The sequence below is a fragment of the Cebidichthys violaceus genome, unplaced genomic scaffold (genome assembly GCF_023349555.1).
Source record: "Cebidichthys violaceus isolate CVI_PGR_0920_01 unplaced genomic scaffold, fCebVio1.0.p SCAF_48, whole genome shotgun sequence".
Classification (NCBI taxonomy): domain Eukaryota; kingdom Metazoa; phylum Chordata; class Actinopteri; order Perciformes; family Stichaeidae; genus Cebidichthys; species Cebidichthys violaceus.
In genome coordinates this window covers 1,180,293-1,207,280 of record NW_027176683.1, presented here as the reverse complement: position 1 = coordinate 1,207,280, position 26,988 = coordinate 1,180,293, and the positions used below count along the sequence as shown (strand labels likewise).

The window sequence follows — 26,988 nt, the reverse complement described above, 5'->3', positions numbered from 1 at the left end:
CACACCAGGACTCAAAGATGAACTGTGGCTGAACAACAGTCACTTCTTTTGGGCAATAACTCAAGAATTTGTATCTTATTTGTTACAAATACGCACAAATAGGATAAAACGATAAAGTGTCATTTTGGACAGACTTAAACTCATGCGACAGCAGAGGTTATTCTAGTTACATTAAAAATGTTAATGTAAATTTCTATTTTATTTTTGTGGTTCTACTTTCTCAGTACTTTTGCATCATAACACCAAAACAAATGTAATAAACACAGTTGTAAAAGGTTATTGTCGGGTCCTGCAATTTCTTCTAAATGTATTTTCTTCCATAATCTTTATGGAATTAATTAAAGTCTGTTTATTTTGTGGCAATTAAAAAAAAGGGAGAAAACGGCTTTATTATTTCTGTCCACATTAATTATTATTAGTTATTATAATTAACATATTTCTTTCATCCATTAAAGCTTCTCCTCCTCGGTCCAGTTTGGCTTCTGTTCTTCACATTTTCGACCCTCGGTTTAAAAACCACCCATCCGTGTATTTGCGGTCGCTTCCCCCAAACCCCGGTAGAACCGTCTGAACCCTCGCTACCCCCCCTCTGCAGAGATCGTGGACCGGGTGGTTCTGGGCGAGTGGCCCTGCCTCAGGCCGACCGTCGACCCCCAGAGTCACAGCCCTGAGCTGGGTCAGCTGATGCAGCGCTGCTGGGCCGAGGAGCCGACGGAGAGACCGGAGTTCAACCACATCCGCCTGCTGCTGCGCAAGCAGAACAAGTGAGTGCTTTGAGGACGAGGCGAGGCTTAGAACATGGGACACTAGTGGAGCATGTTAACGGGACGGAGCCGGCAAGGTCCAGTGTTACGTTGTCTCAGTGAAACCTGGTCTGGACTTCAACACCCATCAAACATTTAGAGAATTTTAACAAGAGATATGTGGGTATCAAATGAAAGAAAAGAAACAAGCTTCATTATAAGATGAGATAAGTTAGATATAATGTGTGTGTGTGTGTGTGTGTGTGTGTGTGTGTGTGTGTGTGTGTGTGTGTGTGTGTGTGTGTGTGTGTGTGTGTGTGTGTGTGTGTGTGTGTTCAGGGAGTCGAGGACCAACATCCTGGACAACCTGCTGTCCCGTATGGAGCAGTACGCCAACAACCTGGAGGAGCTGGTGGAGGAGCGAACACAAGCTTATCACGAGGAGAAACGCAAGGCTGAAGCACTACTTTACCAGATACTACCACAGTGAGTATTACTGACACTACTACAGTACTACTGTATAGAATAAACAGGGGCTAAGAAGTTGTAGCATAGTAATATCAAAATAGTCATAGAATCTCATAAAAAAGATTTTAGAAAAAGCTAAAGTAACGTATGTCAAAATAGGTAATAGTGAAGCAGAGGAGACATGTTATGTCACAGGAAGTCATATTAGAGTGTGTCACAGTATATTATGTCACAGGAAGTCATATTAGAGTGTGTCACAGTATATTATGTCACAGGAAGTCATATTAGAGTGTGTCACAGTATATTATGTCACAGGAAGTCATATTAGAGTGTGTCACAGTATATTATGTCGCAAAGTAGAAAGTCTGAAAAAAAGTGAAAAAGTCACAGTACAGCATGTATAATCTATGACTTTCTTTAGACTCTAAAGAAAGTCATAGATTATGCTGAAATGATTCATAGTATGTTTAAAATCTTCATAAAAAAAAGTGTGTCGAAAAAAGTTATAGAAAAGTCATAGTATAACATAATGAACAAAGTCAAAGTATAACATGTCGAAAAAAGTCAAAGTATAACATGTCGAAAAAAGTCAAACTATAATATGTCGAAAAAAGTCATAATATAGTATGTCAAAAAAAAGTCATAGTATAACATGTCAAACAAAGTCAAAGTATAACATGTCGAAAAAAGCCATAGTATAGTATGTTGAAAAAAGTCATAGTATAACATGTCGAAAAAAGTAAAACTATAATATGTCGAAAAAAGTCAAAATATAATGTCGAAAAAAAGTCATAGTATAACATGTCAAACAAATTCAAAGTATAACATGTCGAAAAAAGTAAAAGTATAACATGTCGAAAAAAGTTATAGTATAGTCAAAGTATACGATGTCGAAAAAAGTCATAGTATAGTATGTCAAACAAAGTCATAGTATAACATGTCGAAAAAAGTCCAACTATAATATGTCGAAAAAAAGTCATAGTATAGTATGTCGAAAAAAGTCATAGTATAACATGTCAAAAAAGTCAAAGTATAGTATGTCGAAAAAAAGTCAAAGTATAGTATTTAAAAAAAAGTCATAGTATAACATGTCGAAAAAAGTCATACTATAACATGTCGAAAAAAGTTATAGTATAGTCAAAGTATATGATGTCGAAAAAAGTCATAGTATAACATGTTGAAAAAAAGTCAAAGTAAAGTATGTCGAAAAAAGCCATAATATGTCAAAAAGTCAAAGTATAGTATGTATGAAAAAAGTCATAGTATAGCATGTCGAAAAAAGTCAAATTATAGTATGTCGAAAAAAGTCATAATATAACATGTCGAAAAAAGTCAAAGTATAACATGTCGAAAAAAGTCATAGTATAGCATGTCGAAAAAAAGTCAAAGTATAATATGTCAAAAAAAGTCATAGTATAGTATGTCGAAAAAAGTCATAGTATAGCATGTCGAAAAAAAGTCAAAGTATAATATGTCAAAAAAAGTCATAGTATAGTATGTCGAAAAAAGTCATAGTATAACATGTCGAAAAAAGTTATAGTATAGTCAAAGTATACGATGTCGAAAAAAGTCATAGTATAGTATGTCGAAAAAAGTCATAGTATAACATGTTGAAAAAAAGTCAAAGTAAAGTATGTCGAAAAAAGCCATAATATGTCAAAAAAGTCATAGTATAGTATGTATGAAAAAAGTCATAGTATAGCATGTCGAAAAAAGTCAAATTGTATTATGTCGAAAAAAGTCAAAGTATAACATGTCGAAAAAAGTCATAGTATAGTATGTTGAAAAAAGTCATAGTATAGTATGTTGAAAAAAGTCATAGTATAGTATGTTGAAAAGTCATATTATAGTATGTTGAAAAAAAGTCAAATTATAATATGGCGAAAAAAGTCATAGTATAGCATGTCAAAAACAGTGAAAAACGGTCATAGAAAAAAAATTTTTTTTGTGTTTTGTGTTATGTACATATATATATGTACATATGTATATGTACATATATATGTATATATATATATATATACATATACATGTATATATATGTATATATACATATATATATACACATGAATATGTATATATACATATACATGTATATATATGTATATATACATACATATATACATATGTATATGTATATATACATATACATATGTATATGTATATATATACATACATATATACAGTATATACACATACAGTATATACATATATATATATATATATATATATATATATATACAGTATATACACATACACATACAATATATACACATACATATACAGTACATACACATAAAAGTCATAGTATAACATGTCGAAAAAAGTCAAAGTATAGCATGTCAAAAAAAGTCATAGTATAGTATGTCGAAAAAAGTCATAGTATAACATGTAAAAAAAAAGTCAAAGTAAAGTATCTCGAAAAAAGCCATAGTATGTCAAAAAAAGTCATAGTATAGTATGTCGAAAAAAGTCAAACTATAATATGTCGAAAAAAGTCAAAATATAATGTCGAAAAAAAGTCATAGTATAACATGTCGAACAAAGTCATAGTATAGTATGACGGAAAAAGTCATAGTATAGTATGTTGAAAAGTCATATTATAGTATGTCGAAAAAAGTCATAGTATAACATGTCAAAAAAAGTTAAAATATAGTCAAAGTATAGTATTCCGAAAAACAGTCATAGTATAGCATGTCAAAAACAGTGAAAAACGGTCATAGAAAAAACTTTTTTTTTGGGGTTAATTGTCTTGCTGAATTTGACATGAGACTAACAGATCAGGAGCCGGGGATTGAACCGACGATCCTCTGATTGAAAGGTAGCCCTGCTCTCCACTTAGCCACGGACACCTGTTGAGAATCACTGGCATAGTATGTCTATAAAAAGTCATAGTATAGCATGTCAAAAAAAGGAAAAAATGGTCATATTATAGTATGTTGAAAAAAAGTCATATTATAGTATGTTGATAAAAAGTCATATTATAGTATGTTGATAAAAAGTCATATTATAGTATGTTGATAAAAAGTCATATTATAGTATGTTGAAAAAAAGTCATAGTATAGCATGTAGAAAAAAGTCATAGTATAGCATGTAGAAAAAAGTCATAGTATAGCATGTAGAAAAAAGTCATAGTATAGCATGTAGAAAAAAGTCATAGTATAGTATGTCATTTGTATGGAAGCCCGTTTCTGCATAAAAAAATAAATAAATCACTTTTTTTTTTTTTAATGACGGAAACGGGCTTCCATATGACATACTCATATGTCGAAAAAAGTCATAGGATAGTATGCCGAAAACAAAGTCATAAAAGAGTCATAGTTTTGTATTTCAGAGCGTAATATGTCATAAAGTCTAAAAAGTTGACATATATTAGGTCATTAAAATGCTTCTTCCCCCCCAGCTCAGTAGCAGAGCAGCTGAAGAGAGGTGAGACGGTTCAGGCCGAGGCCTTTGACTCCGTCACCATCTACTTCAGCGACATCGTCGGTTTCACCGCCATCTCTGCAGAGAGCACGCCGATGCAGGTGAGTCACACACACACACACACACACACACACACACACACACACACCTGTGTCATGTGAACGCCACGTGAACATCTGGATCAATGACTAACAGCTGGCTGTTGTGACTGTGCAGGTGGTGACTCTGCTCAACGATCTCTACACCTGTTTCGATGCCATCATCGACAACTTTGATGTTTACAAGGTGACCAACCAATAACCAAAGTTATTTCACCTCATTAAAGATGAACAAAGAACTTCAGAGACACAGACATGTTAAAACAGAGGAGACTATTGATCACCCCCCCCCCCCAGGTGGAGACCATCGGCGACGCCTACATGGTGGTGTCGGGGCTGCCGATGAGGAACGGGATGCAGCACGGCAGAGAGATCGCCCGCATGGCGCTCGCCCTGCTGGAGGCCGTCCGCTCCTTCAAGATCTGCCACCGATCAGAGCAGCAGCTGAAGCTGAGGATCGGAATCCACAGCGGTGAGAGTACACACAGAGGGTACAAGTACACACCACCGTGTACAAGTACAATCATCTATATTTATATATACATACATATATATATGTACATATATATGTACATATATATATATATGTACATATATATGTATGTATGTGTATATATATAGTATATGTATTTATATACACATACATACATATACACATATACATTTATACATACATATAAATACATATATATATATATATGTACATATATATGTATATATATACATATATATGTATATATATACACATATGTATATGTATATATATATACATATACATATACATATGTATATGTATGTATATATATACATATACATATATACAGTATATACACATACAGTATATACACATACATATACAGTATATACACATACACATACAGTACATACATATACAGTATATACACATACACATACAGTACATACATATACAGTATATACACATACACATACAGTACATACATATACAGTATATACACATACACATACAGTACATACATATACAGTACATTCCTGTGTTCTTTGTGCTTCAGGTCCGGTGTGTGCCGGCGTGGTCGGTCTGAAGATGCCTCGTTACTGTTTGTTCGGAGACACCGTCAACACGTCGTCTCGTATGGAGTCCAGTGGAGAAGGTGGGTGGTGACCATCAATCACACGAGTACTTCTGTTCCACGCTGGTGATGAGTCTGGTGATGAGTCTGGTGATGATACTGGTGATGAGTCTGGTGATGATACTGGTGATGAGTCTGGTGATGAGTCTGGTGATGATACTGGTGATGAGTCTGGTGATGAGTCTGGTGATGAGTCTGGTGATGATACTGGTGATGAGTCTGGTGATGATACTGGTGATGAGTCTGGTGATGAGTCTGGTGATGAGTCTGGTGATGATACTGGTGATGAGTCTGGTGATGATACTGGTGATGATACTGGTGATGAGTCTGGTGATGATACTGGTGATGAGTCTGGTGATGATACTGGTGATGAGTCTGGTGATGAGTCTGGTGATGAGTCTGGTGATGATACTGGTGATGAGTCTGGTGATGATACTGGTGATGAGTCTGGTGATGATACTGGTGATGAGTCTGGTGATGAGTCTGGTGATGAGTCTGGTGATGATACTGGTGATGAGTCTGGTGATGATACTGGTGATGAGTCTGGTGATGATACTGGTGATGAGTCTGGTGATGATACTGGTGATGAGTCTGGTGATGATACTGGTGATGAGTCTGGTGATGAGTCTGGTGATGATACTGGTGATGAGTCTGGTGATGAGTCTGGTGATGAGTCTGGTGATGATACTGGTGATGAGTCTGGTGATGATACTGGTGATGAGTCTGGTGATGATACTGGTGATGAGTCTGGTGATGAGTCTGGTGATGAGTCTGGTGATGATACTGGTGATGAGTCTGGTGATGATACTGGTGATGATACTGGTGATGAGTCTGGTGATGATACTGGTGATGAGTCTGGTGATGAGTCTGGTGATGAGTCTGGTGATGATACTGGTGATGAGTCTGGTGATGATACTGGTGATGAGTCTGGTGATGATACTGGTGATGAGTCTGGTGATGAGTCTGGTGATGAGTCTGGTGATGAGTCTGGTGATGATACTGGTGATGAGTCTGGTGATGATACTGGTGATGATACTGGTGATGAGTCTGGTGATGATACTGGTGATGAGTCTGGTGATGATACTGGTGATGAGTCTGGTGATGATACTGGTGATGAGTCTGGTGATGATACTGGTGATGAGTCTGGTGTTTTCCTAGCATCACATCTTGTATTTTGTCCGTGCAGCGCTGAAGATTCACGTGTCGGCGGCGACTCGCGACGTCCTGCTGGAGTTCAACTGCTTCCTGCTGGAGCCGAGAGGAGACATCGACGTCAAGGGCAAAGGGAAGATGACCACCTATTGGCTGCTGGGAGAGAGCGACAGCCAATGAGGAGACGGGCGAGGAGGAGGACAGAGAGGACAGAGAGGACGAGGAGACGAGGAAAACGTCAGAGGACTCGTCACTTCTGAACGAAAAGAAGACATTCACCATGCACATCTACGGGAGGAAAGACCCGCTAAAGTGTGCGAGTAAACGACAAAACACGGATGTGGAGCGATGACGGGAGGGAAAAAAGCAACAACCTGGTCTGGATCCTGCAGGATCAGGACTCACACTGGAACGCCACGACAATGAAGAAACTAGAACATTTACTTTATATCGTTTCAGATTCAACATGTTTCATGTTTCTAAAACGTTCAGCAGAACCGTCACTGCTGACGGTCCGGGACCAGGACTCACTCAGGAGGCTCCTTAACGGAGGAGGGGGCGTAGACCAGGACTGTAAACTCATATCTCATAATCATGGGTACGTTCTCACCTCTAAACCAGCCTGTGAAGATTAAATGTGTTATAAACTATTTGATTTGGCTGATACATATTTACTACAACGAAGGGTTTTAAGACTTCCTTAAAAGGGTTTTTTTGACGTCTGAAAGTTACAAAAAGATGTAAAAACAAACTTTCTTCAAGTCCGCATTTCTGCACTCTTGTTACCCACAATGCATAGCGTTCCATAAAAAGGCAGAGTCACAGAGAACATACTTGAAGACGGTTGAAGGTTCCTCCCGTTGAAAAGCAGCATGAAGACGTTTGTGTTCATTATTTAAATCACTTCTTATTTAACTTTGACTAAATGACGGTTTTCTCTCGTAAACGTGTTCAAATCTCACTGAAGCTCTTTTGGAAATAAAAAGTTCTAAATACACAAATGTTTTGCCTTCTTGTTTTTATATTTATATAAAAAAAAAGATGCAATTACATGAACCGTGGACAGACCGAGATCCTCCTGCAGAGACCGGTCCACCGTGGACAGACCGAGATCCTCCAGCAGAGACCGGTCCACCGTGGACAGACCGAGATCCTCCTGCAGAGACCGGTCCACCGTGGACAGACCGAGATCCTCCTGCAGAGACCGGTCCACCGTGGACAGACCCAGATCCTCCAGCAGAGACCGGTCCACAGTGGACAGACCCAGACCCGGAGCTCCCGAGAGGAGGAGGAGAGCTCAGCTCCCGGCAGCAGCAGCAGCAGCGTCGTCTCCTCCTCCTCCTCCTCCTCCTCCATCACTTCCACTCTCTTCAGTCTTTCTTTCCAGAACGTTGAAGTGTTAAACGTTTCCTGAACTCGTTTATTTAAATCAGACTCGTGGTTGAAATCCTTCAAGCCGACGTTGAAAAGTTTCCGTTTCCGAAGCGCAGAGGGACAGAAAGACGGAGACGAGTGATGACGTGTGTTTCTAGGAATTATGGGGAAAAAAAACATTTCACCTAAAACATTAAAATCGAGAGTTTGTCCTTCAGTCTAATGAGAATAGTTTCATCCTGTGAACAATCATCACGTCTCCAGCTCATATTTGGACACATTCCGTCCCATGAACGTCTCCTGGACTCGAGGATGAACTGGTTGGACCTTCACTGTGACCTCACGTCCGTCCCGTCTCGTGAATGCGATGTCTCACGAACGCCTCGAGACAATTTCTGTAAATTTGGCACAAACATATTTCCTGTATATATACACACCAGGACTCAAAGATGAACTGTGGCTGAACAACAGTCACTTCTTTTGGGCAATAACTCAAGAATTTGTATCTTATTTGTTACAAATACGCACAAATAGGATAAAACGATAAAGTGTCATTTTGGACAGACTTAAACTCATGCGACAGCAGAGGTTATTCTAGTTACATTAAAAATGTTAATGTAAATTTCTATTTTATTTTTGTGGTTCTACTTTCTCAGTACTTTTGCATCATAACACCAAAACAAATGTAATAAACACAGTTGTAAAAGGTTATTGTCGGGTCCTGCAATTTCTTCTAAATGTATTTTCTTCCATAATCTTTATGGAATTAATTAAAGTCTGTTTATTTTGTGGCAATTAAAAAAAAGGGAGAAAACGGCTTTATTATTTCTGTCCACATTAATTATTATTAGTTATTATAATTAACATATTTCTTTCATCCATTAAAGCTTCTCCTCCTCGGTCCAGTTTGGCTTCTGTTCTTCACATTTTCGACCCTCGGTTTAAAAACCACCCATCCGTGTATTTGCGGTCGCTTCCCCCAAACCCCGGTAGAACCGTCTGAACCCTCGCTACCCCCCCTCTGCAGAGATCGTGGACCGGGTGGTTCTGGGCGAGTGGCCCTGCCTCAGGCCGACCGTCGACCCCCAGAGTCACAGCCCTGAGCTGGGTCAGCTGATGCAGCGCTGCTGGGCCGAGGAGCCGACGGAGAGACCGGAGTTCAACCACATCCGCCTGCTGCTGCGCAAGCAGAACAAGTGAGTGCTTTGAGGACGAGGCGAGGCTTAGAACATGGGACACTAGTGGAGCATGTTAACGGGACGGAGCCGGCAAGGTCCAGTGTTACGTTGTCTCAGTGAAACCTGGTCTGGACTTCAACACCCATCAAACATTTAGAGAATTTTAACAAGAGATATGTGGGTATCAAATGAAAGAAAAGAAACAAGCTTCATTATAAGATGAGATAAGTTAGATATAATGTGTGTGTGTGTGTGTGTGTGTGTGTGTGTGTGTGTGTGTGTGTGTGTGTGTGTGTGTGTGTGTGTTCAGGGAGTCGAGGACCAACATCCTGGACAACCTGCTGTCCCGTATGGAGCAGTACGCCAACAACCTGGAGGAGCTGGTGGAGGAGCGAACACAAGCTTATCACGAGGAGAAACGCAAGGCTGAAGCACTACTTTACCAGATACTACCACAGTGAGTATTACTGACACTACTACAGTACTACTGTATAGAATAAACAGGGGCTAAGAAGTTGTAGCATAGTAATATCAAAATAGTCATAGAATCTCATAAAAAAGATTTTAGAAAAAGCTAAAGTAACGTATGTCAAAATAGGTAATAGTGAAGCAGAGGAGACATGTTATGTCACAGGAAGTCATATTAGAGTGTGTCACAGTATATTATGTCACAGGAAGTCATATTAGAGTGTGTCACAGTATATTATGTCACAGGAAGTCATATTAGAGTGTGTCACAGTATATTATGTCACAGGAAGTCATATTAGAGTGTGTCACAGTATATTATGTCACAAAGTAGAAAGTCTGAAAAAAAGTGAAAAAGTCACAGTACAGCATGTATAATCTATGACTTTCTTTAGACTCTAAAGAAAGTCATAGATTATGCTGAAATGATTCATAGTATGTTTAAAATCTTCATAAAAAAAAGTGTGTCGAAAAAAGTTATAGAAAAGTCATAGTATAACATAATGAACAAAGTCAAAGTATAACATGTCGAAAAAAGTCAAAGTATAACATGTCGAAAAAAGTCAAACTATAATATGTCGAAAAAAGTCATAATATAGTATGTCAAAAAAAAGTCATAGTATAACATGTCAAACAAAGTCAAAGTATAACATGTCGAAAAAAGCCATAGTATAGTATGTTGAAAAAAGTCATAGTATAACATGTCGAAAAAAGTCAAACTATAATATGTCGAAAAAAGTCAAAATATAATGTCGAAAAAAAGTCATAGTATAACATGTCAAACAAATTCAAAGTATAACATGTCGAAAAAAGTAAAAGTATAACATGTCGAAAAAAGTTATAGTATAGTCAAAGTATACGATGTCGAAAAAAGTCATAGTATAGTATGTCAAACAAAGTCATAGTATAACATGTCGAAAAAAGTCCAACTATAATATGTCGAAAAAAAGTCATAGTATAGTATGTCGAAAAAAGTCATAGTATAACATGTCAAAAAAGTCAAAGTATAGTATGTCGAAAAAAAGTCAAAGTATAGTATTTAAAAAAAAGTCATAGTATAACATGTCGAAAAAAGTCATACTATAACATGTCGAAAAAAGTTATAGTATAGTCAAAGTATATGATGTCGAAAAAAGTCATAGTATAGTATGTCGAAAAAAGTCATAGTATAACATGTTGAAAAAAAGTCAAAGTAAAGTATGTCGAAAAAAGCCATAATATGTCAAAAAGTCAAAGTATAGTATGTATGAAAAAAGTCATAGTATAGCATGTCGAAAAAAGTCAAATTATAGTATGTCGAAAAAAGTCATAATATAACATGTCGAAAAAAGTCAAAGTATAACATGTCGAAAAAAGTCATAGTATAGCATGTCGAAAAAAAGTCAAAGTATAATATGTCAAAAAAAGTCATAGTATAGTATGTCGAAAAAAGTCATAGTATAGCATGTCGAAAAAAAGTCAAAGTATAATATGTCAAAAAAAGTCATAGTATAGTATGTCGAAAAAAGTCATAGTATAACATGTCGAAAAAAGTTATAGTATAGTCAAAGTATACGATGTCGAAAAAAGTCATAGTATAGTATGTCGAAAAAAGTCATAGTATAACATGTTGAAAAAAAGTCAAAGTAAAGTATGTCGAAAAAAGCCATAATATGTCAAAAAAGTCATAGTATAGTATGTATGAAAAAAGTCATAGTATAGCATGTCGAAAAAAGTCAAATTGTATTATGTCGAAAAAAGTCAAAGTATAACATGTCGAAAAAAGTCATAGTATAGTATGTTGAAAAAAGTCATAGTATAGTATGTTGAAAAAAGTCATAGTATAGTATGTTGAAAAGTCATATTATAGTATGTTGAAAAAAAGTCAAATTATAATATGGCGAAAAAAGTCATAGTATAGCATGTCAAAAACAGTGAAAAACGGTCATAGAAAAAAATTTTTTTTTGTGTTTTGTGTTATGTACATATATATATGTACATATGTATATGTACATATATATGTATATATATATATATATATACATATACATGTATATATATGTATATATACATATATATATACACATGAATATGTATATATACATATACATGTATATATATGTATATATACATACATATATACATATGTATATGTATATATACATATACACATGTATATGTATATATATACATACATATATACAGTATATACACATACAGTATATACATATATATATATATATATATATATATATATATATATATATATACAGTATATACACATACACATACAATATATACACATACATATACAGTACATACACATAAAAGTCATAGTATAACATGTCGAAAAAAGTCAAAGTATAGCATGTCAAAAAAAGTCATAGTATAGTATGTCGAAAAAAGTCATAGTATAACATGTAAAAAAAAAGTCAAAGTAAAGTATCTCGAAAAAAGCCATAGTATGTCAAAAAAAGTCATAGTATAGTATGTCGAAAAAAGTCAAACTATAATATGTCGAAAAAAGTCAAAATATAATGTCGAAAAAAAGTCATAGTATAACATGTCGAACAAAGTCATAGTATAGTATGACGGAAAAAGTCATAGTATAGTATGTTGAAAAGTCATATTATAGTATGTCGAAAAAAGTCATAGTATAACATGTCAAAAAAAGTTAAAATATAGTCAAAGTATAGTATTCCGAAAAACAGTCATAGTATAGCATGTCAAAAACAGTGAAAAACGGTCATAGAAAAAACTTTTTTTTTGGGGTTAATTGTCTTGCTGAATTTGACATGAGACTAACAGATCAGGAGCCGGGGATTGAACCGACGATCCTCTGATTGAAAGGTAGCCCTGCTCTCCACTTAGCCACGGACACCTGTTGAGAATCACTGGCATAGTATGTCTATAAAAAGTCATAGTATAGCATGTCAAAAAAAGGAAAAAATGGTCATATTATAGTATGTTGAAAAAAAGTCATATTATAGTATGTTGATAAAAAGTCATATTATAGTATGTTGATAAAAAGTCATATTATAGTATGTTGATAAAAAGTCATATTATAGTATGTTGAAAAAAAGTCATAGTATAGCATGTAGAAAAAAGTCATAGTATAGCATGTAGAAAAAAGTCATAGTATAGCATGTAGAAAAAAGTCATAGTATAGCATGTAGAAAAAAGTCATAGTATAGTATGTCATTTGTATGGAAGCCCGTTTCTGCATAAAAAAATAAATAAATCACTTTTTTTTTTTTTTAATGACGGAAACGGGCTTCCATATGACATACTCATATGTCGAAAAAAGTCATAGGATAGTATGCCGAAAACAAAGTCATAAAAGAGTCATAGTTTTGTATTTCAGAGCGTAATATGTCATAAAGTCTAAAAAGTTGACATATATTAGGTCATTAAAATGCTTCTTCCCCCCCAGCTCAGTAGCAGAGCAGCTGAAGAGAGGTGAGACGGTTCAGGCCGAGGCCTTTGACTCCGTCACCATCTACTTCAGCGACATCGTCGGTTTCACCGCCATCTCTGCAGAGAGCACGCCGATGCAGGTGAGTCACACACACACACACACACACACACACACACACACACACACCTGTGTCATGTGAACGCCACGTGAACATCTGGATCAATGACTAACAGCTGGCTGTTGTGACTGTGCAGGTGGTGACTCTGCTCAACGATCTCTACACCTGTTTCGATGCCATCATCGACAACTTTGATGTTTACAAGGTGACCAACCAATAACCAAAGTTATTTCACCTCATTAAAGATGAACAAAGAACTTCAGAGACACAGACATGTTAAAACAGAGGAGACTATTGATCACCCCCCCCCCCAGGTGGAGACCATCGGCGACGCCTACATGGTGGTGTCGGGGCTGCCGATGAGGAACGGGATGCAGCACGGCAGAGAGATCGCCCGCATGGCGCTCGCCCTGCTGGAGGCCGTCCGCTCCTTCAAGATCTGCCACCGATCAGAGCAGCAGCTGAAGCTGAGGATCGGAATCCACAGCGGTGAGAGTACACACAGAGGGTACAAGTACACACCACCGTGTACAAGTACAATCATCTATATTTATATATACATACATATATATATGTACATATATATGTACATATATATATGTACATATATATGTATGTATGTGTATATATATAGTATATGTATTTATATACACATACATACATATACACATATACATTTATACATACATATAAATACATATATATATATATATGTACATATATATGTATATATATACATATATATGTATATATATACACATATGTATATGTATATATATATACATATACATATACATATGTATATGTATGTATATATATACATATACATATATACAGTATATACACATACAGTATATACACATACATATACAGTATATACACATACACATACAGTACATACATATACAGTATATACACATACACATACAGTACATACATATACAGTATATACACATACACATACAGTACATACATATACAGTACATTCCTGTGTTCTTTGTGCTTCAGGTCCGGTGTGTGCCGGCGTGGTCGGTCTGAAGATGCCTCGTTACTGTTTGTTCGGAGACACCGTCAACACGTCGTCTCGTATGGAGTCCAGTGGAGAAGGTGGGTGGTGACCATCAATCACACGAGTACTTCTGTTCCACGCTGGTGATGAGTCTGGTGATGAGTCTGGTGATGATACTGGTGATGAGTCTGGTGATGATACTGGTGATGAGTCTGGTGATGAGTCTGGTGATGATACTGGTGATGAGTCTGGTGATGAGTCTGGTGATGAGTCTGGTGATGATACTGGTGATGAGTCTGGTGATGATACTGGTGATGAGTCTGGTGATGAGTCTGGTGATGAGTCTGGTGATGATACTGGTGATGAGTCTGGTGATGATACTGGTGATGATACTGGTGATGAGTCTGGTGATGATACTGGTGATGAGTCTGGTGATGATACTGGTGATGAGTCTGGTGATGAGTCTGGTGATGAGTCTGGTGATGATACTGGTGATGAGTCTGGTGATGATACTGGTGATGAGTCTGGTGATGATACTGGTGATGAGTCTGGTGATGAGTCTGGTGATGAGTCTGGTGATGATACTGGTGATGAGTCTGGTGATGATACTGGTGATGAGTCTGGTGATGATACTGGTGATGAGTCTGGTGATGATACTGGTGATGAGTCTGGTGATGATACTGGTGATGAGTCTGGTGATGAGTCTGGTGATGATACTGGTGATGAGTCTGGTGATGAGTCTGGTGATGAGTCTGGTGATGATACTGGTGATGAGTCTGGTGATGATACTGGTGATGAGTCTGGTGATGATACTGGTGATGAGTCTGGTGATGAGTCTGGTGATGAGTCTGGTGATGATACTGGTGATGAGTCTGGTGATGATACTGGTGATGAGTCTGGTGATGATACTGGTGATGAGTCTGGTGATGAGTCTGGTGATGAGTCTGGTGATGATACTGGTGATGAGTCTGGTGATGATACTGGTGATGAGTCTGGTGATGATACTGGTGATGAGTCTGGTGATGAGTCTGGTGATGAGTCTGGTGATGAGTCTGGTGATGATACTGGTGATGAGTCTGGTGATGATACTGGTGATGATACTGGTGATGAGTCTGGTGATGATACTGGTGATGAGTCTGGTGATGATACTGGTGATGAGTCTGGTGATGATACTGGTGATGAGTCTGGTGATGATACTGGTGATGAGTCTGGTGTTTTCCTAGCATCACATCTTGTATTTTGTCCGTGCAGCGCTGAAGATTCACGTGTCGGCGGCGACTCGCGACGTCCTGCTGGAGTTCAACTGCTTCCTGCTGGAGCCGAGAGGAGACATCGACGTCAAGGGCAAAGGGAAGATGACCACCTATTGGCTGCTGGGAGAGAGCGACAGCCAATGAGGAGACGGGCGAGGAGGAGGACAGAGAGGACAGAGAGGACGAGGAGACGAGGAAAACGTCAGAGGACTCGTCACTTCTGAACGAAAAGAAGACATTCACCATGCACATCTACGGGAGGAAAGACCCGCTAAAGTGTGCGAGTAAACGACAAAACACGGATGTGGAGCGATGACGGGAGGGAAAAAAGCAACAACCTGGTCTGGATCCTGCAGGATCAGGACTCACACTGGAACGCCACGACAATGAAGAAACTAGAACATTTACTTTATATCGTTTCAGATTCAACATGTTTCATGTTTCTAAAACGTTCAGCAGAACCGTCACTGCTGACGGTCCGGGACCAGGACTCACTCAGGAGGCTCCTTAACGGAGGAGGGGGCGTAGACCAGGACTGTAAACTCATATCTCATAATCATGGGTACGTTCTCACCTCTAAACCAGCCTGTGAAGATTAAATGTGTTATAAACTATTTGATTTGGCTGATACATATTTACTACAACGAAGGGTTTTAAGACTTCCTTAAAAGGGTTTTTTTGACGTCTGAAAGTTACAAAAAGATGTAAAAACAAACTTTCTTCAAGTCCGCATTTCTGCACTCTTGTTACCCACAATGCATAGCGTTCCATAAAAAGGCAGAGTCACAGAGAACATACTTGAAGACGGTTGAAGGTTCCTCCCGTTGAAAAGCAGCATGAAGACGTTTGTGTTCATTATTTAAATCACTTCTTATTTAACTTTGACTAAATGACGGTTTTCTCTCGTAAACGTGTTCAAATCTCACTGAAGCTCTTTTGGAAATAAAAAGTTCTAAATACACAAATGTTTTGCCTTCTTGTTTTTATATTTATATAAAAAAAAAGATGCAATTACATGAACCGTGGACAGACCGAGATCCTCCTGCAGAGACCGGTCCACCGTGGACAGACCGAGATCCTCCAGCAGAGACCGGTCCACCGTGGACAGACCGAGATCCTCCTGCAGAGACCGGTCCACCGTGGACAGACCGAGATCCTCCTGCAGAGACCGGTCCACCGTGGACAGACCCAGATCCTCCAGCAGAGACCGGTCCACAGTGGACAGACCCAGACCCGGAGCTCCCGAGAGGAGGAGGAGAGCTCAGCTCCCGGCAGCAGCAGCAGCAGCGTCGTCTCCTCCTCCTCCTCCTCCTCCTCCAGGAGCAGAGCTTCTCCTCTCTGCTGGAGACCCAGGACGTATTGCTGGACCCGCTGGAGGGAAGGGAGGCACGGGAGAACCAGAACCAGGACTGAGAGGAGCAGACTGTCAGACCCTGCTGCAGTAGAATGAGAGGTTTTCTAGAGGGACTCTGGTGAACCACTACCACTTTAGTCCACAGGGGGCGACAGAACCAACAGAAAATACTTTAGAGTATTTCTATTTTCTGCTACTTTATACTTCTACTCCACTACATTTATTTGATAACTTGAAATGTACTTTGCAGATTCAGATTAATAAAACAAAATATAAACTAATAAACAGTGTATTACTACAGATTAATGTACCAGCGTTATATAGTCATTAAGATGAGCTCCATCTTTAAAATGATGAACACATTAATGCATCATTTATTAATAATGATGCATTAATGTCTATCTATATTTATATATCTATAGTATATATTTATATTATAATACACATATTTATTATAATATAATACATAAATACAACATACATTATTCTGCATGAGTACTTTTATGTCATTTTTGATGCCGATACTTTTGCATAAGTAACATTTTCAAAGGAGTATTTGTACACTGTGGTATTGTAATTCATATTTAATAAATAGTATTTTATCTTTGTGTCAACTGAGTTTTTTTTTTTTGTTTTTTTTAATCACAAAAAGGCAACAAATGAAGAGATCACAGAACAGAAGTGAACCGTTTTTTAAATGAATTATAGAAGCTATTTTCTCTTATTTGTATTCATGTTTTTTCACGTAAATCGACCGTCGTAGTTTCATTAAATTCATTTTTGGGTCGTCGATGTTTCCGCAGGAAGAGAGAAGTGAAACCACGTTGAGACAAGTTAGTTAAAAAAAGGTTCTTTTATTCATCAGGTAAATTAATAACATAATGAGTTAATCAAAAATAGTTTCAGCTAATTAGAAACATTATGTACAAATCTAAACAAAGACGTTCTTCACTCAAAGAAAAACTAAATAAAGGTTCACTTCTGGAAAATCTCTCTTTTCTTCATAAATCTGAAAGTTGTTGATGACGAACTATAATAATCTATACCCAAGACGCACATTAATAAACATCATGTAGAAAACTGACAAACAAACGTGATACGAAACTAATGACAAGAAGGTTTGTTTTCTGGGACGTTGGACTTCAGATCTTCATGTGATCAGCTGTGAGGAAACAATAACAACAATAATTACAACAACAAAATCAGCAATAGCAACAGCAACAACAACAACAACAACAACAACAACAACAGCAGCAGCTCTGCCAATCAATCAATATGTCGATTATTTTATGAAATGTCAGAAAACTGTAAAACAATATTTAAGAGTCATTTAAACTCTGAAGTCAGTAAAACATCAAAAATACGAAATATTACTTTTACTTTGTTTTAGTAATTTATAGTGTTTTTTTCTTCATGAAAACACAATTCAAAAGTTAAAACTTTATTTACACTGTGATGTTAACGTTAAAACTTTATTTACACTCTGATGGTTAACGTTAAAACTTTATTTACACTCTGATGGTTAACGTTAAACTTTATTTACACTGATGTTAACGTTAAAACTTTATTTACACTGTGATGGTTAACGTTAAAACTTTATTTACACTCTGATGGTTAACGTTAAACTTTATTCACACTGTGATGCTTAACGTTAAAACTTTATTTACACTCTGATGTTAACGTTAAACTTTATTTACACTGATGTTAACGTTAAAACTTTATTTACACTGTGATGGTTAACGTTAAACTTTATTTACACTCTGATGTTAACGTTAAAACTTTATTTACACTGTGATGGTTAACGTTAAAACTTTATTTACACTGTTATGGTTAACGTTAAACTTTATTTACACTCTGATGTTAACGTTAAACTTTATTTACACTGTGGTGGTTAACATTAAACTTTATTTACACTCTGATGTTAACGTTAAAACTTTATTTACACTGTGATGGTTAACGTTAAACTTTATTTACACTGATGGTTAACGTTAAACTTTATTTACACTCTGATGGTTAACGTTAAACTTTATTCACACTGTGATGTTAACGTTAAAACTTTATTTACACTGTTATGGTTAACGTTAAACTTTATTTACACTCTGATGTTAACGTTAAACTTTATTTACACTGTGGTGGTTAACATTAAACTTTATTTACACTCTGATGTTAACGTTAAAACTTTATTTACACTGTGATGGTTAACGTTAAAACTTTATTTACACTGTGATAGTTAACGTTAAACTGTGTTATTAATCAGTTCGGATCAAGAACAGTCTTTTTTATTATTTTGGGTTAAATGTTGTCACTCAGCTCTACTTTCTGTTCTCTTCACTTCTATCTGAAGGTTGACTTTGTTTCTTCTCCTATAGCTCCCTCTAGTGGAGAACAATAGGAACTGCATGACTCAGTGATATTTGGACCTGAACAGAAGGAACCTGGTGGTCAATTTCTCAACAGCAACTAAATAGAATTTTCATTATCCATGCATTAGATTTTGTTCTAATCATGTAACTAATCATTTAATCTAAAATGTCCGTCGGTTTCCTAAAGCGAGGATTCAAGAAAACGTCTCGTTTCATCCGACCAACAGCCCAAATTGTTGGAATTGATCCGTACTTCACTGTTAACCATCACAGTGTAAATAAAGTTTAATGTTACAGCTCTAAGCACATTATTATACATCATTAGTGTGTGTGTGTGTGTGTGCTCTCACAGATTTGACGGTCTGTTTGATGTAGTCCTTCTTGCTGCTCAGGTCGTGGTCTGGGTAATTGTCAAACACCTAAAAACACAACAAAAGATTGTTCTTTTGACATTATTCTTTATTCTTAAGACATTATTAAGATTATAAAACACAATATGATGAAATAACATGTAACGTCTATGTGTCTCTCTCTGTCTCCCTCCCTCCCTCTCTGTCCCTGTCTCTCTCTCTCTCTCTCCCTGTCTCTCCCTTCCTGTCTCTCTCTCTCCTTCCCTCTCTCCCACCCTCCCTGTCTCTCCCTCCCTCCCTGTCTGTCTCCCTGTCTCTCCTCACCCTCTGACAGATCCTCTTCATGGTCATCTCCTCCAGGTCGGCCTCCTTCAGCAGACTCTTCACCGTCTCCTTCAGCTGCTCGTCGCTCGGAGACTTCTTGATCATCTTGATGAGCGGCTCGTCGTCGTCTGAACTGTCGTCTGCTGCAGGAAGAGAAACAAACATTTAGATTCAAAACCTCCCGAGCTTCTTCAGGGTCTTAAACTCACCACCCAATGAGCAGAAGACCACATTCTTCAAACGCAGGATACAAACTCAATCAACATGAACTATGATAAATATATATATATAAAAATATAAATTAATATATAAAAATAAATATATATATAAAAATAAATACATTTAAATATAAATATATATTAATATAAATAAATTAAAATATGAATATAAATATATATATATATATATATATATATATACAAATACATGTATTTAAATAAATAAATAAATATATTTAAATAAATATAAGTGGTACAAACAACAACAAAGTTAGAACATAGTGAGTTTTACCATGAATTTGTGTGCAAATAATAATTTAATAATAATAATCTGCTGTGTTATGTTTTAAGTATTTCCCATTTGATCACATGATCCCCAATCAGCGCTCGTGAAGCTGACCCGAGGACCTCACCTGTGTTGGTGTTGGTCTTGCTGTTGCTGCTGCTGTCGGCCTTCTTGGTTTTGGCGGCAGGTTTGGCTGGAGCCGGTTTCTTTTTTTTGGGCTGTAAAATAATAATACAAATATAAAAACATCAGCTCAACAACATCACAAGACTCCTGAGACAAACAAAGCTTTAACATTGCTGCAGGGAGCGTTAGTGTGGTGCTGGTTCTGGTGGTCTCTGAGCACCAGAGTCCCTTTAGAACACCTCTCCAGCAGGTCCAGAAATACGTCCTGGGTCTCCAGCAGAGAGGAGAAGCTCTGCTCCTGGAGGAGGAGGAGGAGGAGAAGCTGCTGCTGCTGGGAGCTGAGCTCTCCTCACTCCGGAGCTCTGGGTCTGGGTCTGTCCACAGTGGACCAGGTCTCTGCTGGAGTCTGAGCTGAAGGAGGTTCTGGTGAACCTGCATGAGTTCATCTGGTTTCACCAGAATCTGACCCGGTGGCTCCGATGACATCATTAAGAACAACTCTATAGAAACAGACCATCTTCTCTCTGATGGTCTCTGTACTGATGGAGGTCTGATAGAGGACCAGGACTACACTGAGACTGGTTCATATAGAGGACCAGGACTACACTGAGACTGGTTCATACAGAGGATCAGGACTACACTGAGACTGGTTCATATAGAGGACCAGGACTACACTGAGACTGGTTCACATAGAGGATCAGGACTACAGTGAGGTAGAAGCACAGACTGTCATGGAGTCATTGAATGAATGTCATGTGACCATGTTTAAACCCTCGGTCACCTTCAGCTTCACCTTCTCGTCAGCTTCACTGTCGGACTGCGACTCGTCTGAATCGTCCTTCTTCGCTCTCTTTTTAGGAGGACCCGTCTTCTTCGCTGGTGTCCTCGCTCTTTTCACCGGAGCAGTTTTCTTGGAAGCAGACTTCTCTCTGAGCGGCTTTGATTTGGGAGACTGGAACAGAAGAAACATAGACAAAAACAAAGAAAGACTGCGATGAAAGGCGAGTGAAGCGAGTCACCGAGGCATCGGTCCAGAGGTCTGTCTGAGCTTCTCTCTGTTCACAAACAAGAACAATGAAGACATGTTGATTCTCTTCTTATCAATCACACAGAACCGACAGCAGCATTGATAAACGCTAACGACACTCGTCTGTCGGGTTGAGAACATCTGGTTGGTGTTGAACAGTTTATTTAGACATTTGTACAATAAGACGTGTAGAATAAACTTACTTTGATGAAATGTCACCGTTTCAAAACTCTGAATTTCGTTGCTTTTTCTGACGGAAGCGTTCGTCAAACACGATGTGTTCAGGGACAGTCGGAAAGTCAAAAGTCCGTCGATAACGTCTGTTTAAACAGCTTCTGGCTCTGATCAACTTTTGCCGATTGTTTAACTAAAACCCTTTTTGTTTGTGTTTTAGTGTTCAGTAATAACTCATATTTTCTGTTGATCGACTTATCGATTCTCAGACAACCTCACCTCCTCCTTCACCTCCTCCTCCTCCTCCTCGTCTGCAGACTCCTCCGACTTGTCAGACCGGTCCTCCTCTTTCTCCGACGGTTTGTCCTCCGTATCCGATCCCTCGGCCTCCGCCAAAGCCCCCCCCGCCTTCTCGTCTTCCTCGTCGCTGCTGGAGTCCATGACGATGGCTTTGGACTTGCTCCCCGCTTTGGATTTCTTGGGGCTGGAGGAGGAGCTGCTGGGTTTGGGTTTGCGCTTCTTCTTCTTGGTGCTGGACTTGGAGTCGTCGCCCGACAGCTTCTTCTTTGATCTCCTCTTCTTCTTCACGGGGAGACGCTGCCGAAGGAGAGGAGGGGTTAACTTCAGGGTAGTTCAACATCTGTAGAGAGAACATCTGGGCCCAAAATAAGATCACACTTCAGAAAGAAACCTCTAAAGAACGCTGGACAGGCCAACTAGTGAAACCAGTGAAACTAGTGAAACTAACCTAGACGTGAAAAACACAAACACATCAAATCTTTACTGCAGTCGTCTACGATCCAGCCTGAACCACAGAGTGACCGGTTCCATGAGAGAACAATGAGAAAACCACTCTCACAGGTCACTCGTGTGTGTGTGTGTGTGTCTGTGTGTGTGTGTGTGTGTGTGTGTGTGTGTGTGTGTACATGTGTGTGTGTGTGTTATAAGAGCAGACAGTATAAAGTCAGAGCCTTATATCCTCCATAAAAAGAAGAGGTTTCATGTTGGACATGAATAAGCATGAGGTCATGTGACTGCTTGTGTAGGTTACTCATCACAGTGCGTTCTCCTGACCATCATCATCATCATCATCATCATCATCATCATCATCATCATCATCATCGGCCTACATGCAGTACAAATCAGGCTTGATGTTTCACTCCCTCACTAGACGAGGACGACAGCGTCGTGACACACACTCGTGTTCATCAGGACTAAACACTCTGTTCACGACCACCTCTCCTCCTCCTCTGATGATGATCCCTGAACTCTCCGCTCACCTTCCCGCTGTTTCTCGGAGCGATGAGGAAAGTGAGGATCCTGTCGACCAGGTCTGAGTGAGTTCCCTTCTTCTCCAGGTCCAGAACTCCACAGACCACCTTCAGCTTGTTGTTCGTAAAGTTAGAGTTCCTGCAGCAGAGAAGACGACGGGACAGCTCTTCATTATGGTCGTGTGTGTGTGTGTGTGTGTGTGTGTGTGTGTGTGTGTGTGTCTTCTTCTCACTTGAGGAGTTTCTCTCGTTTCTTGGTGTAATGTTCGCTGTCGGCGTCAAAAGGAAAGCCGTTGAACAGACGCAGGTTCTTCTTCAGCGTGGCCATCTGAGGAGACAGCAGACAGTGAACTCACCGTCTGGAGGGAGGAGGGAGCGCCTCCTTCCTCCCTCCAGACACACACTCCGTCGCTCCACTGAACCATGCGGGTGTTCCTACCTTCCCCGGTCTGTCGAACAGGATGGCGTGCAGAGGCTTCAGGTCGGCTCGCTTCATCTTGGTGATCTGGTGGCCGGTGCGTGGGATGTCCCCCAGTTTATCTCCACTACCTGAAGACACAGAAAACAAGCAGACGCACCCTCAACACACACGGCGACGCGACCTTCAACCCGGCAACGCTCGTACCCAAACACGAGACGCTTCAAAATAAAAGCTTAAATATTGACCGTCTCCAATCTTGAGCTTCTCTTTCAGCTTCAGGGCCGGAAAATCCAGCCTCTCCACCGTCCTCTTCGCCCGCTTACCCTCAACGACGTCACCTGCAGCTGCAAGCACAGAGACAGAGAAATCAACGGCAATGCTTCTCTCTGTGGGCTTCATGTCCCCTTCAAAGTAAAAGTCCTGCTCCTCGTTGGAAACGGAACCATGATGAGTAGAAGTAGAGAGAACCAGAACACGTCTTTAGTGAGAACAACACAGTTATGATGACGTACAACAACATAGTACACGCCCACTTCCTTTGACAGTTGAGGAACCTGCTCTACAGCGGCAACAGGAGACCACACCCTGCATGAACGGAGTGTGTGTGTGTGTGTGTGTGTGTGTGTGTGTGTGTGTGTAGGTGTGTGTGTGTGTGTGTAGGTGTGTGTGTGTGTAGGTGTGTGTGTGTGTGTGTGTGTGTGTGTGTGTGTAGGTGTGTGTGTGTGTGTGTAGGTGTCAAAGGTCCGTCACAGTCTGGTGTGAGAGCAGCTTGTGACTGAAGGAGGAGCAGAGGAAGTGAAGCCTCTCCTTGACTCTACCAGGTGTCTTGGAGCGTCTCTTGTTGGGACTGGACCGGTCCTCCTGTGACGTCTCCTGCTGCTCTTCCACGTCTTCCTCTGAAGCCACAGATCCGTCCATCGCTGCCTCAGCGTGTCCGCGTATCGATCCGTCCTATCGGGAGAAAGACGGACACGTCACCGCGATCCCTCCGTGCTGGTCTGTAATGAACGCATGACACACACACACACACACACACACACACACACACACACACACACAAGGTAAATGACGTGTTCACGGAGCCTTTATGAGGAAGTAAATCTTACTTTATGACAGTCAAGTCTCACATTCAAGGGTCTGTATTCATTTGGATGAACAAGTGAAAGTAAAACATCTCCACACACAGAGCTGCAGGACCTTCTTCAACCTGTAGGGCTGATGAATATGCATCTTGAGTGAGGTCTATCAAAACTCAGATTCATGCTGTTCAGTGAATATAGTTTGGTGTAATCTTACAGTCATGTGTTATTTCTATGGAGTTTAACCTGGAAGGAGCTGTAGTGCTTCAAAACGACGGATTCATTATTGGTGTCTGATGCTTCAAGTTAACCTTTATTAACTGTTTTGTCCTCGAACAAAACAACGCTCAGTGTTTGCTCGTCCACACAGCTAGCTACTGCCTGCTAACACCGCCGTTAGCTACAATGCGGTCAGTTCGGCAGACGCTTACATTGTCAGTGCGCCTCTATGCTGAGATTCACGGTAAACGCATTCAAACGGCACAGATCGGGAGCGAGCGAAGGACACTTTTTAAAGTTAGCGGAGAGATTAACGTGACACCTTCCGGTTTTCAAACGTGGAACATCAAAATAAGATGTATATAATAAGAACGTGTATAAACACTTAGAATATATGGAAATGAGATTAAATGAATTATATTCACATTAAGTATAAAACCTGCAGCTCGTGAGTTAACGGGAAATACAACCAAACTGTGGATGAAGTGTTTATTATTTGATTTGATGGTTGCTGAAAAGATGTATCATTTAATTTAATAATAATTTCCCTTTAACTCACGAGATGCAGGTAACATGTTTTACATTTAATGTGAATATAATTCATTTATTCTCATTTCCACATATAACATTTGTATGAACGCTTAGTTGACATTTTATTTTGAAAACAGGATGTTGTATCACGTTAATCTTTCCGCTAACTTTCCAAAATTCTTCGCTCGCTCCCGATCTGTGCAGTTTGAATGCGTTTACCGTAAATCTCAGCATACATGCGCAGTAAAATGTAAGTGTCTGCTGAGTTGAGCGCAGTGTTAGCTACCGTAATGTTACGTTCGCGCGCGGCTAAGAGAGTAATACCGATATGAACCGTTTACGTTGCGCGGCAACAAACTCCCCAAAAAGGTCCCAACATGTTCAAACTGTCACTTAGCTCGCGTTAGCTGAGAAGCTATGAAAACTTTACCTCGTAGTGGAGCAGCGGGCTGTTCATCTGTCACTTTCCTCACTTCAACTTCCTGTTGGCGGTTTCTCTGGGGGGCGGGGACTAATGCGGCGCCCACTCCACTGATTGGATGAAAGACTGATGACGTAGTTCTTCTTCTTCTTCTTCTTCTTCTTCTTCTTCTTCTTCTTCTTCTTCTTCTTCTTCTTCTTCTTCTTCTTCTTCTTCTTCTTCATGTTGTTAAATTATGTATCCAACACACTAATGGTGCATCATCGCCCCCTGCCGTCTTATTTCAAGTTATAAAATAAAAAAAAATAAAATAAAATAAAATAAAATAAAAATGATCATTATTAAGCAAGTAATAGAAAGTTGTTTGGTATTAGTATTAAATAGTGAGCACAATAAACGGGATGTTACTGTATCAATTGTATTAATGTTTGTGATAAAGTGAAGGATGAAGTGTTTCTTTATGTGTTGATGTTGAATGTTTGTGATAAACTGAAGGATGAAGTGTTCCTTTATGTGTTGATGTTGAATGTTTGTGATAAACTGAAGGATGAAGTGTTTCTTTATGTGTTGATGTTGAATGTTTGTGATAAACTGAAGGATGAAGTGTTTCTTTATGTGTTGATGATGAATGTTTGTGATAAACTGAAGGATGAAGTGTTCCTTTATGTGTAGATGATGAATGTTTGTGATAAACTGAAGGATGAAGTGTTTCTTTATGTGTTGATGATGAATGTTTGTGATAAACTGAAGGATGAAGTGTTTCTTTATGTGTTGATGATGAATGTTTGTGATAAACTGAAGGATGAAGTGTTTCTTTGTGTTGATGTTGAATGTTTGTGATAAACTGAAGGATGAAGTGTTCCTTTATGTGTTGATGGTGAATGTTTGTGATAAACTGAAGGATGAAGTGTTCCTTTATGTGTTGATGATGAATGTTTGTGATAAACTGAAGGATGAAGTGTTTCTTTATGTGTTGATGATGTACAGAAACAGAGAGAGATACATTTAAAGACATTATCTGCTCAACACCAGCGTCC

The 26,988-nt window shown here is 38.8% G+C and overlaps 3 protein-coding genes across 8 annotated transcripts in view; 2 read left to right on the top strand and 1 right to left on the bottom strand.

Annotated features, from left to right (window-relative positions):
* npr1b (natriuretic peptide receptor 1b) overlaps nucleotides 1-8,271 on the top strand; it is a 59,836-nt gene extending 51,565 nt beyond the window's left edge. For 2 of the 3 annotated variants that reach the window (XM_068729930.1, XM_068729929.1), the window contains exons 16-22: nucleotides 596-764; nucleotides 1,083-1,229; nucleotides 4,612-4,735; nucleotides 4,851-4,919; nucleotides 5,030-5,204; nucleotides 5,764-5,862; nucleotides 7,028-7,994. In XM_068729930.1, coding sequence (XP_068586031.1) covers nucleotides 596-764; nucleotides 1,083-1,229; nucleotides 4,612-4,735; nucleotides 4,851-4,919; nucleotides 5,030-5,204; nucleotides 5,764-5,862; nucleotides 7,028-7,173 — 929 coding nt within the window. In that variant the 3' untranslated portion in view covers nucleotides 7,174-7,994. Of the gene's footprint in view, nucleotides 1-595; nucleotides 765-1,082; nucleotides 1,230-4,611; nucleotides 4,736-4,850; nucleotides 4,920-5,029; nucleotides 5,205-5,763; nucleotides 5,863-7,027; nucleotides 7,995-8,034 lie in introns of those variants that run through there. The other variant, XR_011105024.1, reaches the window with a different exon arrangement.
* Nucleotides 8,272-8,360: 89 nt separating this feature from the next.
* LOC137887137 (atrial natriuretic peptide receptor 1-like) lies at nucleotides 8,361-17,416 on the top strand. 2 transcript variants are annotated; one of them, XR_011105025.1, is made up of 8 exons: nucleotides 8,361-9,563; nucleotides 9,856-10,002; nucleotides 13,423-13,546; nucleotides 13,662-13,730; nucleotides 13,840-14,014; nucleotides 14,534-14,632; nucleotides 15,786-16,349; nucleotides 16,793-17,416. XR_011105025.1 is itself a non-coding variant. In XM_068729939.1 (7 exons), exons 1-7 carry the CDS (start codon nucleotides 9,484-9,486, stop codon nucleotides 15,929-15,931), a joined length of 840 nt encoding a protein of 279 aa, XP_068586040.1. In that variant the 5' UTR covers nucleotides 8,361-9,483; the 3' UTR covers nucleotides 15,932-16,752. The 2 variants fall into 2 exon arrangements, 1 of the variants encoding a protein (XP_068586040.1); XM_068729939.1 differs by lacking the exon at nucleotides 16,793-17,416 and having other exon boundaries at nucleotides 15,786-16,752.
* Nucleotides 17,417-17,975: 559 nt separating this feature from the next.
* Nucleotides 17,976-26,066, bottom strand: dek (DEK proto-oncogene). 3 transcript variants are annotated; one of them, XM_068729934.1, is made up of 12 exons: nucleotides 25,961-26,066; nucleotides 24,520-24,699; nucleotides 23,947-24,045; nucleotides 23,720-23,829; nucleotides 23,514-23,608; nucleotides 23,290-23,419; nucleotides 22,289-22,606; nucleotides 21,590-21,760; nucleotides 20,810-20,900; nucleotides 20,179-20,321; nucleotides 19,855-19,923; nucleotides 17,976-18,303 (listed from the first exon to the last, which is right to left on the bottom strand). In XM_068729934.1, the coding sequence occupies exons 2-12, from the start codon at nucleotides 24,617-24,619 to the stop codon at nucleotides 18,292-18,294; spliced, it is 1,338 nt and encodes a 445-aa protein (XP_068586035.1). In that variant the 5' UTR covers nucleotides 24,620-24,699; nucleotides 25,961-26,066; the 3' UTR covers nucleotides 17,976-18,291. The 3 variants fall into 3 exon arrangements, with proteins under 3 accessions (XP_068586035.1, XP_068586036.1, XP_068586037.1); XM_068729935.1 differs by having other exon boundaries at nucleotides 20,179-20,318; XM_068729936.1 differs by having other exon boundaries at nucleotides 21,602-21,760.
* Nucleotides 26,067-26,988: the final 922 nt, after the last annotated feature.

Excerpts from the sequence above, each read along its gene's own strand:
- LOC137887137 (XM_068729939.1), top strand. The coding sequence starts at position 9,484 with ATGCAGCGCTGCTGGGCCGAGGAGCCGACGGAGAGACCGGAGTTCAAC. Across the intron at positions 10,003-13,422 it reads CTTTACCAGATACTACCACA|CTCAGTAGCAGAGCAGCTGA; the intron begins GTGAGTATTACT and ends CTTCCCCCCCAG. Across the intron at positions 14,015-14,533 it reads GAGGATCGGAATCCACAGCG|GTCCGGTGTGTGCCGGCGTG; the intron begins GTGAGAGTACAC and ends TTTGTGCTTCAG.
- dek (XM_068729934.1), bottom strand. The coding sequence starts at position 24,619 with ATGGACGGATCTGTGGCTTCAGAGGAAGACGTGGAAGAGCAGCAGGAG. Across the intron at positions 23,420-23,513 it reads AAACGAGAGAAACTCCTCAA|GAACTCTAACTTTACGAACA; the intron begins GTGAGAAGAAGA and ends TCTCTGCTGCAG. Across the intron at positions 19,924-20,178 it reads TGAAGAGGATCTGTCAGAGG|GTGTTTGACAATTACCCAGA; the intron begins GTGAGGAGAGAC and ends TTGTGTTTTTAG.